The sequence below is a fragment of the Haliotis rufescens genome, unplaced genomic scaffold (genome assembly GCF_023055435.1).
Source record: "Haliotis rufescens isolate VD_foot unplaced genomic scaffold, xgHalRufe1.0.p SCAF_4, whole genome shotgun sequence".
NCBI lineage: Eukaryota > Metazoa > Mollusca > Gastropoda > Lepetellida > Haliotidae > Haliotis > Haliotis rufescens.
Window position 1 is genome coordinate 14626895 of NW_025964112.1, and position 16931 is coordinate 14643825.

General features: G+C 41.1%; 1 protein-coding gene across 1 annotated transcript in view; it reads left to right on the plus strand.

Annotated features, from left to right (window-relative positions):
* Positions 1–12227, plus strand: part of LOC124140500 — a 28811-nt gene extending 16584 nt beyond the window's left edge. Inside the window, exons 5-13 of the mRNA XM_046508072.2 lie at positions 2832–3070; positions 3627–3794; positions 4109–4216; positions 4423–4543; positions 4671–4847; positions 5141–5228; positions 5607–6513; positions 6944–8046; positions 9134–12227. Coding sequence (XP_046364028.2) covers positions 2832–3070; positions 3627–3794; positions 4109–4216; positions 4423–4543; positions 4671–4847; positions 5141–5228; positions 5607–6513; positions 6944–8046; positions 9134–9248 — 3026 coding nt within the window. The 3' untranslated portion in view covers positions 9249–12227. The remainder of the gene's footprint in view (positions 1–2831; positions 3071–3626; positions 3795–4108; positions 4217–4422; positions 4544–4670; positions 4848–5140; positions 5229–5606; positions 6514–6943; positions 8047–9133) is intronic.
* Positions 12228–16931: the final 4704 nt, after the last annotated feature.

Consider the following 16931-nt stretch of genomic DNA (forward strand, 5'->3'; position numbering starts at 1 on the left):
CATTGATCACCAGCTCCTTATTTAGTCAGCTCTTAAGATAAGCATGGGGAACCATGGAACTGTTCTGCCCCAGATTTGTACTTGGACCTATCCAAATGTTTCAAGAAAGGTTTAGACTCTTTTGGGAATATATGCCTCATGAATGATTCTTTTGATCACTTTTAAAAAATTTAATCGAGAATACGTCAAAATATGTTTCGAAGTGTAGTCGCCAGTTTGAAACTAGTGTCGTAAAGCTCAAGAAAGCTGGCTTCTGATTGGCTAATGTCACTTTCTTGTCAGTTATTTCACTGGTCAGTCAAAGTTCGCGAAAGGTCGTTCTGACTTGACCCGTAATGGGATGTCCTCAGATCTTTGCTTAGCGGTAGCGAAAACTAAGATCTTATTTTAATGAGATTGGATGAGTCAACTTGGCTTTGTGTCCAACATGGTGATAACACAAATCAACACCCATTCACAAATATATATATTAAAAACATTACAGGTTAAATTGTCAAGGCAGATATGGTTAGGGGACATTTGAATACAGTTTTGCTGTTTCCCAAATCATAAGAAGAGTTATTTTTGAGCAGGTTGTAGACAATACTTTATCTTTTCATGTTGTATTTTCATGACAGGGAGATAAAGAGAGAGTTATCTTGTTGTTAGATTCCCTGATCATCTTACTCAGGAAAGTAGGATGTTATAAAAAAATAGATAACATTTATTTTATGAATATATATAAATGCCTAGATCAGTGTAGAGAATAGTTATGAAATATTTTTAAAATTTTTCGTTCTTATAATTACATTTGTGACAGATTTATATTTATGTAAAAATCAGAAAAAATATTATTAATTTCAATGATCAAGTTAGTGGATCTATATTTCATACAAAGTAAGAATTCTAGAAGGATAGCTGTGAAAACGTTTAAGATTGTAAGAAGCTAGCCTTGACCTACTTTTCCGCCATGAATTCCACTGTCTTGTTTTGCGTTTATAAGCAACTTTCCCCTAATCCCCAACAACCCACTCTGACATGCTCTCCCTCGCTGTGTCGCCGGCAGTCTCAGGCCAGGAACTTGTTTATGAGCAGGGCAGGGACATATATATCATTGATGACTTCATGTGGAATGAACTATACATGTGTATAAATAATGTGGGACACATGTATTATTCACATTGATTCACTGAACCTGTTTTCCACTCCAAGTAGCAAGCATTTAAGTGTCACTCCACTCCTTGGCTGGGACAGATACCATTCAATTAGTGGCAAACTAGCTGCAGCAAAGGCTGCGCAAGTTGGTAGAATTCAGATTGATAAAGACTATTGCTGAAAGGTTTAAAGCTGAACAAGTTAGTAGAATGCAGATAATCAGTGACAAATTTTGAATGCTTTTAAGGTCTTATTTTCAACAACAATAGTTCTATTAATAGGAACTTAGATAAAAAAAATTGTGTATTGTTTATTAGTTAGATTTATATCGGCATCAGAGTACTTTTAAAACTAGTTAAAATTCATATTATAACATCAACTCATATATCTCAAGTACTGTGTTTAAGTTATTTTGGAAAACACTCCATATAAGGAATTGACCCATGAAGATCCGGGGTCGAATAGGTCTTCAGCAACCCATGCTTACCGTAAAAGGCGACTATGCTTGTCGTAAAAGGCGACTATCGGGATCAGGTGGTCAGGCTCGCTGACTGGGTTCATGCATGTCATCGATCTCAATTGTGTGGATGGATGCTCATGATATCAATCACTGGATTGTCTGGTCCAAACTCGATTATTTACATACCGCCGTCATATAACTGGAATATTGCTGAGTGCGGCGTTAAACAACAAACCAGCCATATAAGTAAATTGAATTAACTTCCCACATATCATGCATGGCATATAACAATAAGAGAGGATGCACAAGAGAGGATGCACTTTAAACTCATATTCTGTGGGTAGTAAAACTGCTATAAACCAACAAACTCTCACTGTGTTTAAACGTTTCTGGAGCTTTAAGACCAAAGATAGTAGTTAATCGTAGACGACCATATGTAGCCGTAAGTTTGCAATATCCACAAAAGTTCGTTTCAAGGCGTTAATCGCGCTATCTGACCATGGTCGCTGTAAATAGCGGTGAGTTGTACAATCTACCAATCGATTCACACACAATTTCGCCGAAATGAATGTGGACAATATTGAATGAAATTTTGAATAAAATTAATAAAATAGCTTATAAACATAAGTCCAGATATACAATGAACTCTTTTTATGACCAGACACTGTAATTACATGATTAATTTGTGTACTTAAGTACAGATTTGTTGACATGATCATGATGATATTTCCGGTGTTATGTGCTCACGGTACTGACTTTGTGGGGAAAATAACATTGAAACTCTTCAACCCTGTGTATAAGACGACCCTCCGTGAAAGCCCCCTAATTCTAGGTACCAAAACTCTCCTTATACACAGCAATATACAGTATATGATTTTTTAATAATGTCAATTTTTTGTAAGGTATCAGTACTGTTACTGTTAAAGAATCTCTTAAGTCTCATCTGTTTTAACTGCAGGAATAATGTTAACATTATGTGATAATTTTGATGGGATTTTGTATCAGCAGCTACTGGGCCAAATTATTGCCAGTATGCAGATGATGAGTGAATAAGTAGGGATGGGGATGATGATGATGATGATGATGATGATGATGATGATAAATTCCATAATAACCTTAGTCTGAGTTGCAAAATGTCTCACAATTTTCACATTGACAGTAATATTCTGTGTTGCACAGTTTGTTGTGTTTATCTGAATGATGGTTTTGACTTTAGACATGTTCTGTATTTTTTCAGCTGTGAGGTTTGGCCGTGTCCCCAAGAAGGAGAAGGCACGTATTATCGAGCAGATGCAGAAAGTGAACTCCCAGTCCCAGACCATAGCTCTGTCCACCATCCTCCAGAACGAGACCGATGTCATTCAGGCTGTCGTCAACAGCCATCAGCTCACCTGTGAATTTACTGCACTCCGTGTACACAAGATGAGGGAGAACTCACTTCAAACTAACGAGTACCTCAACTGTCCGGCACATATGGTGAGTGGGAGGAGAAATAATCATTTGTAGGGCACAGATTGATGTGTTACACACATACCACGCATCCTTACAGACAAAACAAATCTTTTTTCTCTTTCCTTCGAAATGAGAAGGGCACACTCCCACATAAATTTTTACACAGCCTTTGTCTGTGAGATAAGTTTTAAGTGGACTGGATTCCTTAGAGAGTGTGAATCAGGGCGTTTAGACAACACTTTTAATGACTGAAATTCCAAGTGTTATGATCTAGTTTGACCTTGTAAACTGATAACGTTGATCAATGTTTCAGTTTCAGACAAATATAAAATGTCAATGCCAGAGAATAACCAGTCTCGATTATGCAATGAAACAGATTCCTTTTGGAGGGAAAGGCAAAATATCTGTAAAATTTATGTGAATGGATCACTGAAAATCACAAGGCTCTTAAAAAACCTTTTAGTTCAAAATTACAAACCTCAGTAGCACATTGTGCCTTTTAAGATCTAAACGATGACATTTATCAATTTGTCTTGTTGATGTGGGTAAGTAATGTTTCAATGGTGATTGTGTGTTACAGGCTTGTCCCCTCAACAATCAACTCGGCATGGACAACAACGCCAACAATGCTGACTGGGAAGATTTCTCTGAGAGCTTCACGCCAGCCATTAAATCAGTTGTGGACTTCGCCAAGGGTATCCCTGGGTTCACTCTGCTGAACCAGGACGATCAGGTCACACTGCTCAAGGTGAGCTACAGCTCGGCAAGACCGATGACCATAGGTCAGACAGAGGTCCCCAGTGGGGATTCCACAATACATCCCACCATCCCATGCTAAAAGAACTTGAAAAATGAGGATTTGATGGTTATTATGTTGGACCAGGATATTGCATGCAAATACTTGTTAACAAATTTGTTCCAACAAAATGTAAGTGATGCATATTAAGTGTATTCAGAAAGATCATTCTAATAAGCTGATTCATCATTGAATGATAGATGATGTCAGATAACCTAAAAGTAAATTCTATTAGATGAACTTATAAACATGTTTGTGTGTTGCAGGCAGGGACGTTTGAGGTGCTGCTTGTGAGACTGGCCTGTCTGTTTGACCCAGACACAAACACCATGATGTTCACAGGAGGACGACTCTTCAAGAGACATCTAGCTTCGGTAAGCTGACATGACTACCACAGGCTTAATTTGTCCAACACCAATTCAGTAATTTCAAATGGGAGGGGTATCTAAATTTCGTACGTTTATTTTAAAGATATATTCCATTTGGATTGAAAATGATTTTGGTACAATAAATGATGCCCACTTTCTCTCTCTCACTCACTCCCTCACTCACATACTCACTCACTCACTCATTGTTTCAGATGACGTCAAATGCTGGCTTCCTGCTTGATTCTATGTTTGACTTTGCTGAGAGATTTAATCGATTGAACTTAAGTGATGACGAACTGGCTATCTTCTCTGCCATTGTCTTGTTGTCCCCAGGTAAGAAGATTCTGTTTGTTAATATCAACACTCGTTTTATATCCTTCATTTTTCTGTCCAAGGTTTCCTCTCGGATCAACAAAATATTCTTGTCCCAGGACTCATAGTTTGTACTTGTTGTGTTCAGATCGGCCTGGTCTCCGGAACCTGGAGCAGGTGGAGAGGATACAGAACAGACTGACCGAGGCTCTCCAGAACATCATTAACACAAACCACAAAGAGGACAGCACGCTCTTCGCTAAACTGCTCATGAAAACCACAGACCTCCGCACACTCAACACATTGCACTCAGAGAAATCCATAGGTATGTGGCCACTCTATCAATCCCCAAGCATCAAATAAATGCAGTGTGCGTTCTTCTAAAACCACTTCGTCATCACCAGCCAACCATACTTTCAAGTGAGGCCAAATTGAAGAACATTGGTAAACCCAACTGATAGTTTCAGTCAGCAGTGTTATAATCCAGAGCATCCTCCCAATCCAGATCTTCATCATCCGTATACATCACAATTAAACTGCTTATTCTTGAATTGGTGGATGGTTGTTTCAGTGTATCTTTCTCATTTTCTCTGACACTTTTTTCATTTTATGTTTTAGCTGGTCAAAATGGCAGCCGAAATGCTCAAGAAAAACGCAATAGTGCTGAAGAGATGGAGATGGACTTTCAAGATGCTCAAAGTATACGGTATGGAAGAATAACAGTACCTTGTGATAATATATAATGAAATAAAGGATGCAGCAATTTAAGTGCCATCATCTTGCAAAGAGGCAGAGATACATCTGTAAACTTGTGAACTTAGAAAAATGCCTTTGTTAAGGAACCAACCATTTGTCTTAGGGGGGAGCGGAGATTTTTTTTTTAAATGCATAATTTGTTTCAGAAATACTGGGTAAATATATTATTGCTTCAGGTACATAACAAAATTGTTCGCTTGACATGTTAAATACCCAGGTCTTACAAAAATTTGAGATATCGGCTCCCAAAGCATTTTGAGTGGTTGGTCCCCAATTACCATACAGATTTCATTTGTTTATATTTATTGTGTAAATGTTTGACTTTCAGATCTGTCCGTTCTGTGTCACCCACCCTCTCTGAGGCCTCCTCCAACATGACGGTGACCTCGGGCTTCAACAGCGCTGACTCCGCCTCCATTGACAGCAACGGTGTGCCTGGTCAACGACTACCATTCGAGGCAGCAGCTCACCAACAGGTGGTACTGAGAACCCCATACGGGACATTCTACCGCGAGGAAATGAGTGGCTTCTATGGGATGGTTGCTGATCAACCTCGGCGCCGGTGCAATACATTAGATCGTGATACACTCACACGACCTCGTCTGCATACTATTGAGGAAGGAAACAGGAGAAGATATACATTGGATAGGGAGTACATTAACAAAATGGTGAACAAACTGAGTGATCGTCTTGAAAAGCGAGCAACTTTCAGAGGAGATAGCATGCCACCTTCTATATCAAGCAGTGCGGCCAGTAGTCCGATTCCTGAGGAGAATTATCCATATTTGAACAGCAACCGCGAGTTTGTGCCAATATCCACTGCAGATTCCAGCCATTGCAGCTCACGTGCCAGTCCTCTTCTCAACCCAGAAGGACTCATAGCGTTTGGGTCTTCACCCAATTCACCCCGTCCAAGGTCAAGGTCAGGGTCATTTGGTACAGATGACTACCCTAACATGCGTCCTCGCTGCTACAGCTTTCATATCAATAGCGAAGGTCGTGCATCTCGGGTGTCCTCTCTCAAACAGTTCCCTGACAAAGACCAGATGTCGGCCGATTCTCAGTACCTGTCCCCCGAGATGAGGCGAGGCAGCATCAGCTCTTCCTATGGCCTTCATGCCAGAAAGAAGTCCTTGCTGGTTGACCGCCATCCATCTTATCTCAGTGTCAACCCAGAAACACTACTTCATGATGCTGAGAAAAGAGCTCACGGCCAAGAAATGGCTAAACTCAAGGTGAGATATTTTGAATGGATTTTATGGATGTTTATGATGATTGATACGGAAAATATTGATTTTATTGATGAAGACCTCTATGGTACTTTTAGGGCAGAATAAGTCCCCAGCTCCACATCCTTGTCCTAAGATCCGACAAATATGTTAAAGGTTGAAGTCATCATACTCAAATAGCATGGATAATTGCTTATACTGTCAACCATAGGTTTGCTGTATGCAGGCCACCGACTGACTGGATTATTGTGAAATGTAAAACTCTATTCACTCACTGTACTGTGACTATACAAAACAGGTCAGAATACCCTACTATCTTATGATGAAGTGTAAATAACACAGGTTGTTTGAAATTGATATGAGATCAAAATCATAATGATATTTAGCTCGGGATCTTAACTATGTATGTTGAACACTTGTTTTCCCTGTTTTGCAGAGAATGGTTCAGGAGCAGGCTATGTATGATGCAGCTACCCGCCATGGCCTCTACCCCCCACCCAGCTCTGTGATTGGCATCTCCCCACCCCCTCCCGTCCTCCTCCGCATCAGCCCCCGAGATGATCAAATAGGGGGAAAGCCCTCGGATGTTGACATGCCAGTACTCAGAAAGGCAGGAATCGAGGCTTTTGGGGCAGAGAAAAGAAGTTCTCCCAAGGAAGCTTCTGCCACAGTGACCACTGCCTCTCTCTCGGGGTCATCAGAGAAGCTGGACTTTGACATCAAGTCAGAAGATGAAGCAGCCCCGGAGATCTTCCACAAGAAGTTTGACAAGATGAGAAAGCATACTGTACATTCCAGTAATGAAGACAATGATAATTCCATGACTCTGGATCCCTCCCCTACCCCGGAGGACTCGGAGATTGCTGCAGTTATCAGAGATGCTTTTGTTAAAGAAGAACAAGATGAAAAATCCAAAAGATCTGCTAGAGAAGCTCACCCCAATCTTCTTGCTCACCTCAAAGCCCCAACTCAGGTTGTTCAGCCACAGCTTACACGGCCAACTATACCCACAATTCCCTGGAACCATGCCTATCCCATGATGCAGCAGCCAGGATCTTCCTCCATGACAGATAATCCTAATATGATGTTTAGTGGCATGCAAGGTCAATGCCCAGTGAATGGAGTTTCGTCGGAGCCCAAACCCAAACCTGCTGCTGAAGTTGGATCAAAGGAGCAGTTCCATGCCACAGCGGTGTCTCACCTGAAGGACAAGTTGATGAGGAAGTTCGATAGTATGGAGAATTTGCAGAAAATAGCAAAGGACAATGGTGTTCAGGACTGTAAGCCAAAGTCCTCCACCTCTGCCACCAATGGGACAGTGTTGCTTCCTCCCACAACCTCCCAGGCTCAAGTGACGGCGGCCCTCCTGGCCTCCCAGAACTACCCCTCATCTCTCTACCAGTCCATGTTAAATCGAGATCTGCCCCAGATGAGGGGCGTCAGCTTCCCCCCAGGCCCCCTCAACCAACATCTTGCCAACATGCAGCAGTTCACACAGCCCTATGGCAGCAAAAGTGCAGCACAAACCACAGACAAACGGTAGGCAGCCATTTAAAAAAATCAAATTAGGTGCTAGTTACCTTTCACTAACACTATCCCACAGCAAAGATAACTGGTCCACAAAACAAGAGTAAACTGAACATATCTGTTTGCAAGTACAATAGGAGTGCTATAAAACTGCTTCTCTGTACTACACTGTTCTTATTGGCATATATTTAGACAGAACCTGGTAACCAATATTTCATGTTCGATAAGGGGAAAGTGGCGTTTAAAAAGATGCGTTAAGCACATTCTATTGAATCGACGTATTAACGTTAAACAAAGTTATGAGACAGGTAGATAGGAAGTTTGATAGATTACTGCCCCCCCTTGAAAAGTACTGGCCACAGGATAGCAGGCAAGCAGCTATTTCAAACTCTGGATGAACCACAGAGTATTTAGAGTACAATGATCCATGCTTGGCACACTAGTCAGCTTGGAAGGGAGACATTACCAGACAGCCATCTAGTGCACATTATGATGAGTTAAGCATGTTTTGTGATTTGTTTTACACATGTGAGAGTCTCCATACCTGATACTGATGCATGCCTATGAGGAAGGTGTTGGCAGGTGTGATGTTGATTTCTGCTTCAGTAGGACGGTTTGGTGTAGGGACTTCAGAGCACACACAAGTGGCCCAGTTATCTAGGCGCTGCTATTTCACTGTTCAGAGTTCCAACCTAGGTTGCAAGGAACCAGTGATTGGGGTTTAAAATCCCACATTCACCCTGACTATCGTCATGGTTTGTCAGCTCCATACTCGTGCTCATGAATTGCATCAGCTCGATAAATTCTAGCACCTGTGTCGTATTGAGCTCTCTTATCCCAAATTAAGCTATCATGCTGTGATACAGCTACAATACTATTCAACACACTCACTGATGTATTTTTTGTTGCATGTTAATGTTTGTCTTGGAAGAAGATAGGGGTCATCATTCAACTGTTCAGAGATTTGACATTGTTTGAGATACTTTCTCAGGATTGGGTGGTCAGGCTCGCTGACTTGGTTGAAGCATGTCATGGATCCCAATTGCGTGGATAAACGCACATCAGCTCCATGTACTGATAGTGTAATCTTGTGTTCCAGGAATGACCACACTCAGCCTCTGAACCTGTCCACTCCGAGGCCCGAGGAATCTCTGCCTACTAGTCAGGCCATGTCCAGGATGTCAAATAACTTGGAGAAAGAGGCTGCAGTTTGATTCTCAGCTCCGATACAATGAGGATGCTTCATTCCTCAAAGACTAACTACAGCAGCAGGTGCTATTATCATAGAATATTTGCATTTTATGTTAACTGTGACAAGAGCAGCTATATGTGACTCGCTGAGTAGTGCTGTGGGTGGACGAAGAGAGAAGTTGGATCTGGTATTGCTTGTGTGCTGACAGTCATTCAGCCCTGTAGACTGACTATGTCCATAACTCCGCAGAAAATGGCATTTCTTGTACGTTTACAGACGTGCCTTCAAGATGCTCCGGGGGATAGGATTCACCCAGACACTTTGTAAATTGCCAAAATTTGATTTATGTTGTTTGCTGAAATTTGACTTCATCATTTGCTATATGCATTTAGTAGAGATTGTCCTGTCTGAGGATGATGGTGTACTTGTGCAGACTGACTGATGGAAAGAACCAACGACAGATGTGCAAGCGTAGATACAGGCAACAAAAGGGAGTGGATATTATGCTGTAGATACGGAAGGAAGATAGTATTAGCTCTTAGACTTTACATTAGGTATGGCCATGCAAGTCCTGATTTCAAGTTCTTGTTTCCGTGGGACAACAGAGAGACACAGAGCGGTTGGATCCATCAATCTTGTGATAACTATGACCTGATGTGATCTATGAGACTTGGTTGCTGAAAGTGATAATGAATACTTATGGCCATTATCTCGGTCTCAAGGGACAATACGACCTTGACCAGTGATCAGCTTGGCCTTGAACTTTGTATAGTAAGGTCATGACCTTCAGTAGGTTCATGACCTTGCACGGTGACCTTATTCTGTGATATGAAATATTCATATACAGTTGGGTAAAGGATCTTATTACAAGAACTAAAGAGAACTTTCACCCTTACAAAATGAGTACTTGGCTTGTTACGATTTCATGTGTGACCAACTGACTCAATATACAGAATTGCAAGTGATCACAGCATTTGAAAACAGCTAGAACTCTACAGTTAGGTTTTGTATAAAAGAAATGTGGTGTTGGTATGCTAATTCAAAATGATGGTCACCTGATCATTCAAAATCCGTACCATGAACACAAGCCTTGTTTTGTCCAAAACCCAAATGTATATTTTGTGTTATTCTCTCCACACAACTACCTTCGAAATCTGGTCTGCATTCAATCAGGTAGCTTTAGGCATTAGGTTATCAAATCGTAAATCATTCACATGAGGTATTTATTGTTAATGTATTCTGTTTGTTTGGCTCATCCAACTATGTTAGATCTATATTGGTGTGAGATATGAAAGGTATCATTAATTAGAATCGCTATATACAGTGTTTCCTTTTACGTCGAGCGAGAAGCAATTCAAAAGGGGTTGACATCAATGAGACGAGTGAATGTGTTACAGATTTTGTTGAATGTTTGAGATATGACAATGAGTGTGTACCAGATACCACACAATCATGTGCGGCTTAATGTATTATAATATAATATATATATATATATATATATTTAACTATTTATTAATGTTTAGATATGTTATGTATCTGGAAGCTTTGGCCTAAAGTGCTGATTTAGTTTAGATGGATAATCTAACAATAGTTTACCCAAAAGGGCATGATTTCAGTTTGTATTGAAATTTAAAAAACAATTCTTCATGTGTTATGTTATTGCTTTTTTATGAATTTGTTGATTTTTTTACACAGAAACAACTTCAAAAAAATAAAATGATAAACAGTAAAAGTTTTGAAAACTGTGTAGTTGTCAATGACTGGATATTATTCCTAAAATATTAATTTCTTATAATATTCCTAGGGTGTTTCATCTTATACTGTTGTATTTATGTATTTATTTGTTGTATATTTACAAACTATCTTTCAAAGAATAATGTCAAACACATCCAGACACAACTGAAACAGTACTAAATAGTTATCCAGAAATATGTCTGTGTTACTATGAACATGATGAAGTGTAGTATACACCTTATGCTTCGATCTTTTATTTTATTATCATGTTTGCAAAGGCTGATGAAGCTATGCTGAAAAAGACCATATTTATTTGTTTATCAGAAAATAATCAATATGTATGAACTACGGCCATAAGATGGATTGTATATGCATAATACCTCTGACTAACTGTTTATTTGTGAGTAGCAGGATTTCACACATATTGTTTCATTTGAGACAAGATCATTTATGCATCTGATAGATTCATGAAGCCATTCTCATTTTTAGTATGGAAATGTCATTGAACATCATCCTAAGTTTCTCAAGCTTAAAACATCAGTGCTTATAATTTATCACATTTCGCGAGTTTTCTGTTAATAAAAAACATGTTATTATGTTGCCATGGTTAAGATGACTGTTGCTAAGTAACCTTTTTTTGCTTCACTGCTGGATGTAAGAAGGTGATGTTTGTGTCATTGTAACTTCGTTTCTGTAAGGAAATGAAAAGTAATCACATTATATCTGAAATCCATTTCTCTCTGCATAGGGGCCACCCAGCTTTATATCAGAAATATCAGTCAAATTTTGAATGATATGCTTTTACTAATAGTGCTCAAATCAGTGATTAATAACATAAAAAACAAAAAGTAAAAATATGTTATGAAAGATAATAAATTGACAAAGTTAATTGTCTATATTTGTATATTCCTAATCACAACCTCACATAATTTTAATGATTTGAAAAAATACTTTTTCAAAAGGTTCTGCACAAGATGTTAAGAACTATTTGTTAAATTGTTGAAGTTAAAGAATATCGTCTTGCTCTTTTACTGGCATTTTACTGAAGGCTGTTCATATGTGTAGCTTGCTTCCCGTAAAATACATCATTCCAACAGATAGAATCACTACATCTGGCATTTTCTATGTTAAATTATGTTATAGTTGTTGTCTTCATTAAGAATGATTGATATGTCTTTAAGTTATTTCTGAGGTGTCCAGTGTTCTGGTTGCATGATAGGTCATTGTGGTCACTCTAGGTGTGTAATAAACATACTGTGTTCAGTCATAAGCATTTGTGTGTTGTTTTTCCCTACCAGCCCCTTGCCAACAGACGTCACTGGTGTACACAGCAGCCCCAAAATTGGGGAAATCGTTGTTGGGCCCTTGTCAGGTTTTCAGAATCACTGTGCACTTTGCTTGGGTGATTGTGTCTGTTTGTTTGGTGTTCAATGCCACACTATTCAACCTATATGACGGCGGTCGGTAAATAATCGAGTCTGGCCCAGACAATCCCTTTATTGACATCATGAGCATCCAGCCACGCAATTGGGATACTATGACATGCATCAACAAAGTCAGTGAGCCTGACCACCTGATCCTGTTAGTCGCCTCTTAAGACAAGCATAGTCACCTTTTACAGCAGCGTCGCTTTATAAGTGCAATAATCTTGGACGCCTCGTTAAACCCAATTTCACCTCACCTCACCTTTTACAGCAAGCATGGGTTGCTGAAGACCTATTCCACCCCGGATCTTCAGGGGTCTGTTGTGTCTTATGCGGTGGGGTAGCCTAGTGGTAAAAGCATTTGCTCATCGAAGACCCGGGTTTCGATTCCCCACATGGGTATACAATGTGTGAAGCCCATTTCTGTTGCCCCCACCATGATATTGCTGGAATATTGCTAAAAGAGGTGTAAAATCTTCTTTACTCACTCAGTCAAATGAAGGTCACGCCAATGTAAACCTGAGACCTCGTGACAGATTTGGCGCTGGATCCGTTATGGTATGGGACTGACCGAATCCTACTCCATATTGTGCAAGGAAGGGTCACTGGACAGTACTATCGGGACAACATACTGACACTCTTTGTTGTCCCGTTTGCTAGGGGTGTTGGTCTGACAGGAGGACAACGCCAGTGCTCCGTGTGCACGAATCGTCAATGCTCACCTGAAGCAGCACAACATCCTGAGAATGTCATGTCCACAAATGAGCCAAGAACTTTCCCCAATTGAACACGTTTGGGCCATAATAGGGAGACGTGTGCGTCAACATCATAGGCTGCCGACCACGTTGCCTGAATGTGGCCAGGCCTTGCAAGTGAGAGACTCCCTCACATCGCCGTTGAGAGTCTTGATAATACGCTTATTTCCTCGAGTGAATGAATGTTTGAAAATTGTGGGGGTATTACGCACTACTGATAAAAAAAACTAATATCTCTTACACTTTTGGAAATTTTAAGTTATTTCCCAGTTCCATTGTCACGAGGCATCGACCTCGACTGGACGCCGTCGCCAAGTTTCACAAAGCAAACCGGATTCGTAGGTCTGTATATTTTTGGGACTTACGATGGTCGCAGCGCTACGATCGCACCGTGGAACAAGCCATGTAAACCCCTAGTGCTCAAAGGCTAAAGATAAGTTCCAGTTGAAAATAGACCAGGTAATATTGGCACCTATTGTTCACAAGAGTTAATTGTGAGTAAGTAGTAAGACCCTTATGCCGTTTCAAGCACTATTCCAGCTATATTAAGTAGGGGGGCACCCGAAGTGTGCTTCACGCCTTGTACCCATGTGTGGAATCGAACCCGGGCCTTCAACTGAATATACTGACTCCGAACCGAGAATTCATTGTTTTCGCTATACATCCGGGTACTCACTGGGAAAAAACAATAACAAAGGCAACAACCAGTCCCGGGGAATTGCGTTAGATCAGTGCCCCTTTAATGTCGAACGCCCGGCAGGGTAACAACAAGTACCACCTTTTAACGTCGTTTGGTATGACGCGGCTGGGGAATCGAACCCCGGACCTTTCGCTCCCCGGGCAGACGCTCTATCCACTAGACCTTGGAGGCGGTCTCCACTACAGTCTGCCACAAAGGGTGAATATGACATAGTATGATTATGCCACACAGGATGAGGGTGCAAAGGGATGCCGGATGCCGATCCCTGTTAAGTGGCATTCCGTATGCCACAGTATAGTACGCTGGATGCCATGAAATATTTATCTGGTACGTGGATGTCAATATTTTAATGTTAAAATATATTTTTCCTCTTTTTTTTCAGCAGAGTGAAAATAAAATATTTAGCCACTAGCTTATGAGCATGCCTAGTCATGCAATCTATGTGAAAATCCCAGTCTAGTTAACGTGTAGCAGCTGTGTACACTGATGTGAGTCAAGAATTCTTAAATTGGATGCCAAGACAAGTAAAGTGGTATTCGGGTGCCTAGAGGTGTGGGGATGGCGGCGTTGATTACGATTAAGCCACATAGTGTGCCACATGGTTTGATTACGCCGCATAGTATGCCACACAATGTGCCACATAGTCTGATTATACCACAGTGTGCCACGTGGTAACTGACTGTTGGAATCTGGTGTGTGGCACTGTATCCAGACCAGACATAGGTGTATCTCCAGCCAACAACATTGTAAAAAAGTGGCGATGTGACAGTGCTATTAATTCTCATCAGATTAATGGCGATCGATATCAAATTAAGAACTCTACACTTTTGTCCGTATTAATTTTGGAGTATTGATTTACTATTGTAGATGTGAGGCAAAATATTAATAACGACCTCAAATCGACTGCAATTTCTCTGATGACGCTCCGACATTGAACGTGCACTATTGAAAGTGTCAAGGCTGTGTGTCACGTGATGTTTGCATAAAAATTGTATAGCGTCACACAAAACGCGACAGCTGTGAAAGTAATGATGGAAATCGATAACGAATGATACGACGGTCCGATTGTCCTGTTTACCTCGCCAACATCACTTTTAATGTCACTTTATTAATAAGACGTGACTCCGGTTATCAGAGTAACACCCTATGTGACACTGTGAGACGTAATAATGGTGCAAATGAAATATTGAACTAACAAAAACCATCACGTGTTTGAAATTCCAATCGCATTTTGTCCTTCATCTATTTAAATTAACGTATTGATGTATGCATCGCGACATCCCGTTTATCCGGTCCGTACCGCTCCCAGTGATTCACACTCAATATTATTCTTAGGGACCGACAATATGATATTCTGGGGAGCTTCGATTTTGCATCGAGATAAGATATTTTATAAGCTTCATCTGCAAAACCAAGTATTTTTTTTATTTAAACTATGAGCCTGAATAATGTTTTAAAAAAGACGCCTTAAAACAAATGCAATTTTTCTCAGAGAGGAGTGAGTGAGTATGGTTTTACGCCGCTTTTAGCAATATTCCAGCAATATCACGGAGGGGGTGGGGGGTGGGTGGGGTGGGGGGACACCAGAAATGGGCTTCACACATTGTACCTATGTCGGGAATCGAACCCGGGTCTTCGGCGTGACGAGCGAACGCTTTAACCACTAGGCTACCCGACCGCCCCTCTCCGACCACTACCAGGGCATGGCAGAAGATTCCCCTTCTGCGCAGACGGTGAAGAAGATAAGATCCTGATCCTTTCCACTGATGAGCAGCTGAGGTGTCTTGCTGAAGTTGATACGGTGTACATGGATGGTTTTCCTGCTGTCCCCATCCGTGGAACCAACTGTACACTGTACATGCACGCAGTGGACACCATGTACCCACTTGTCTCCGCCCTGCTGTCCAACCGACAACAGACGACATACGCCATGTTTCTCACTTTGCTGAAAACAGAGGTACAGCAGACTCTCAACCGACCCTTCTCAACAGCTACCGTACAGACAGACTTTAAGATGGCGACCATTCGAGCGATCGAAAGTGAATTCCCAGCAGCATACATCAAGGGGTGTTTCTTTCACTAAACACAGGCTATATGGAGGAAGATTCAAGACCTTGGCTTATCTGTCCAGTACAAAGAAGATCCGCAGCTGGACTTCTCCTGTGACAATGTGGGTTGACGACGAGGCCCGTTTCCGACTCCCCCTTTTGGAGGTGGGTGAGGTGAAATGGAGTTTAACGTCGCATCCAAGATAATTGCACTTATATAGCGACGTGCATGCACGTGTGTGTGTGTGGCTGCGTGTACTAGTCCGGACTGATGCCGATTTATAGTGCTAGCACACTGAGATACCCCCCTCAGACACAGTATACTGACTCCGAGCCGAACAGTCCTTGTTTTAGCCCCTTAGTGCCGAGCCAGACAGGGTAACAACAGGTACCATCTTTTGACGTCTTTTGGTATGACGCGGCCGGGGATCGAACCCCAGACCTTCCGCTCTCCGGGCGGACGCTCTACCACTAGACCACGGAGGCGGTCTCCCCCTTTGGAATCATCACCACACAGTAGGACCAAGGACAACCTGTACAGCTTTGTGGAATGGCTTCAAGGCATTGAGAAGTCGGAAGGTGCCAAGCTGACACAAAAACTACGGTTATAACGAACTAAGAGGAACCACTAATTTTAGTTCGTTATAACCGTAGTTCGTTATAAGCATATATGCAGCATATATACAACAAATGGCCTGGACTAAAAAATAAGTTGGTTATATCGGTCAGTTCGTTATAAGCGTGTTCGTTATAACCGTAGTTTACTGTAGACTTTGGTACTGCTCCCCCACCCAGGAAGAAGGTCTACAGAGAGAAGAAACCTCTTGAATTCTTGGATGCTGTTGGACATTTGCTGAGGCTGAGCTGAAAACAGCCATTGTACTGAACTGTGATCAGTGTGTATTGTGTGTATAGCAATATTGCAATAACGTTATGAATACTTCAAAAAGTGTGATTTCTAGTAAGATTTGATGATTATAAGTGCATAATAAACCAATCCTGTAAATTCCTCAAAATGTGTGTTTTCTTGTCTGTTCCACTTTA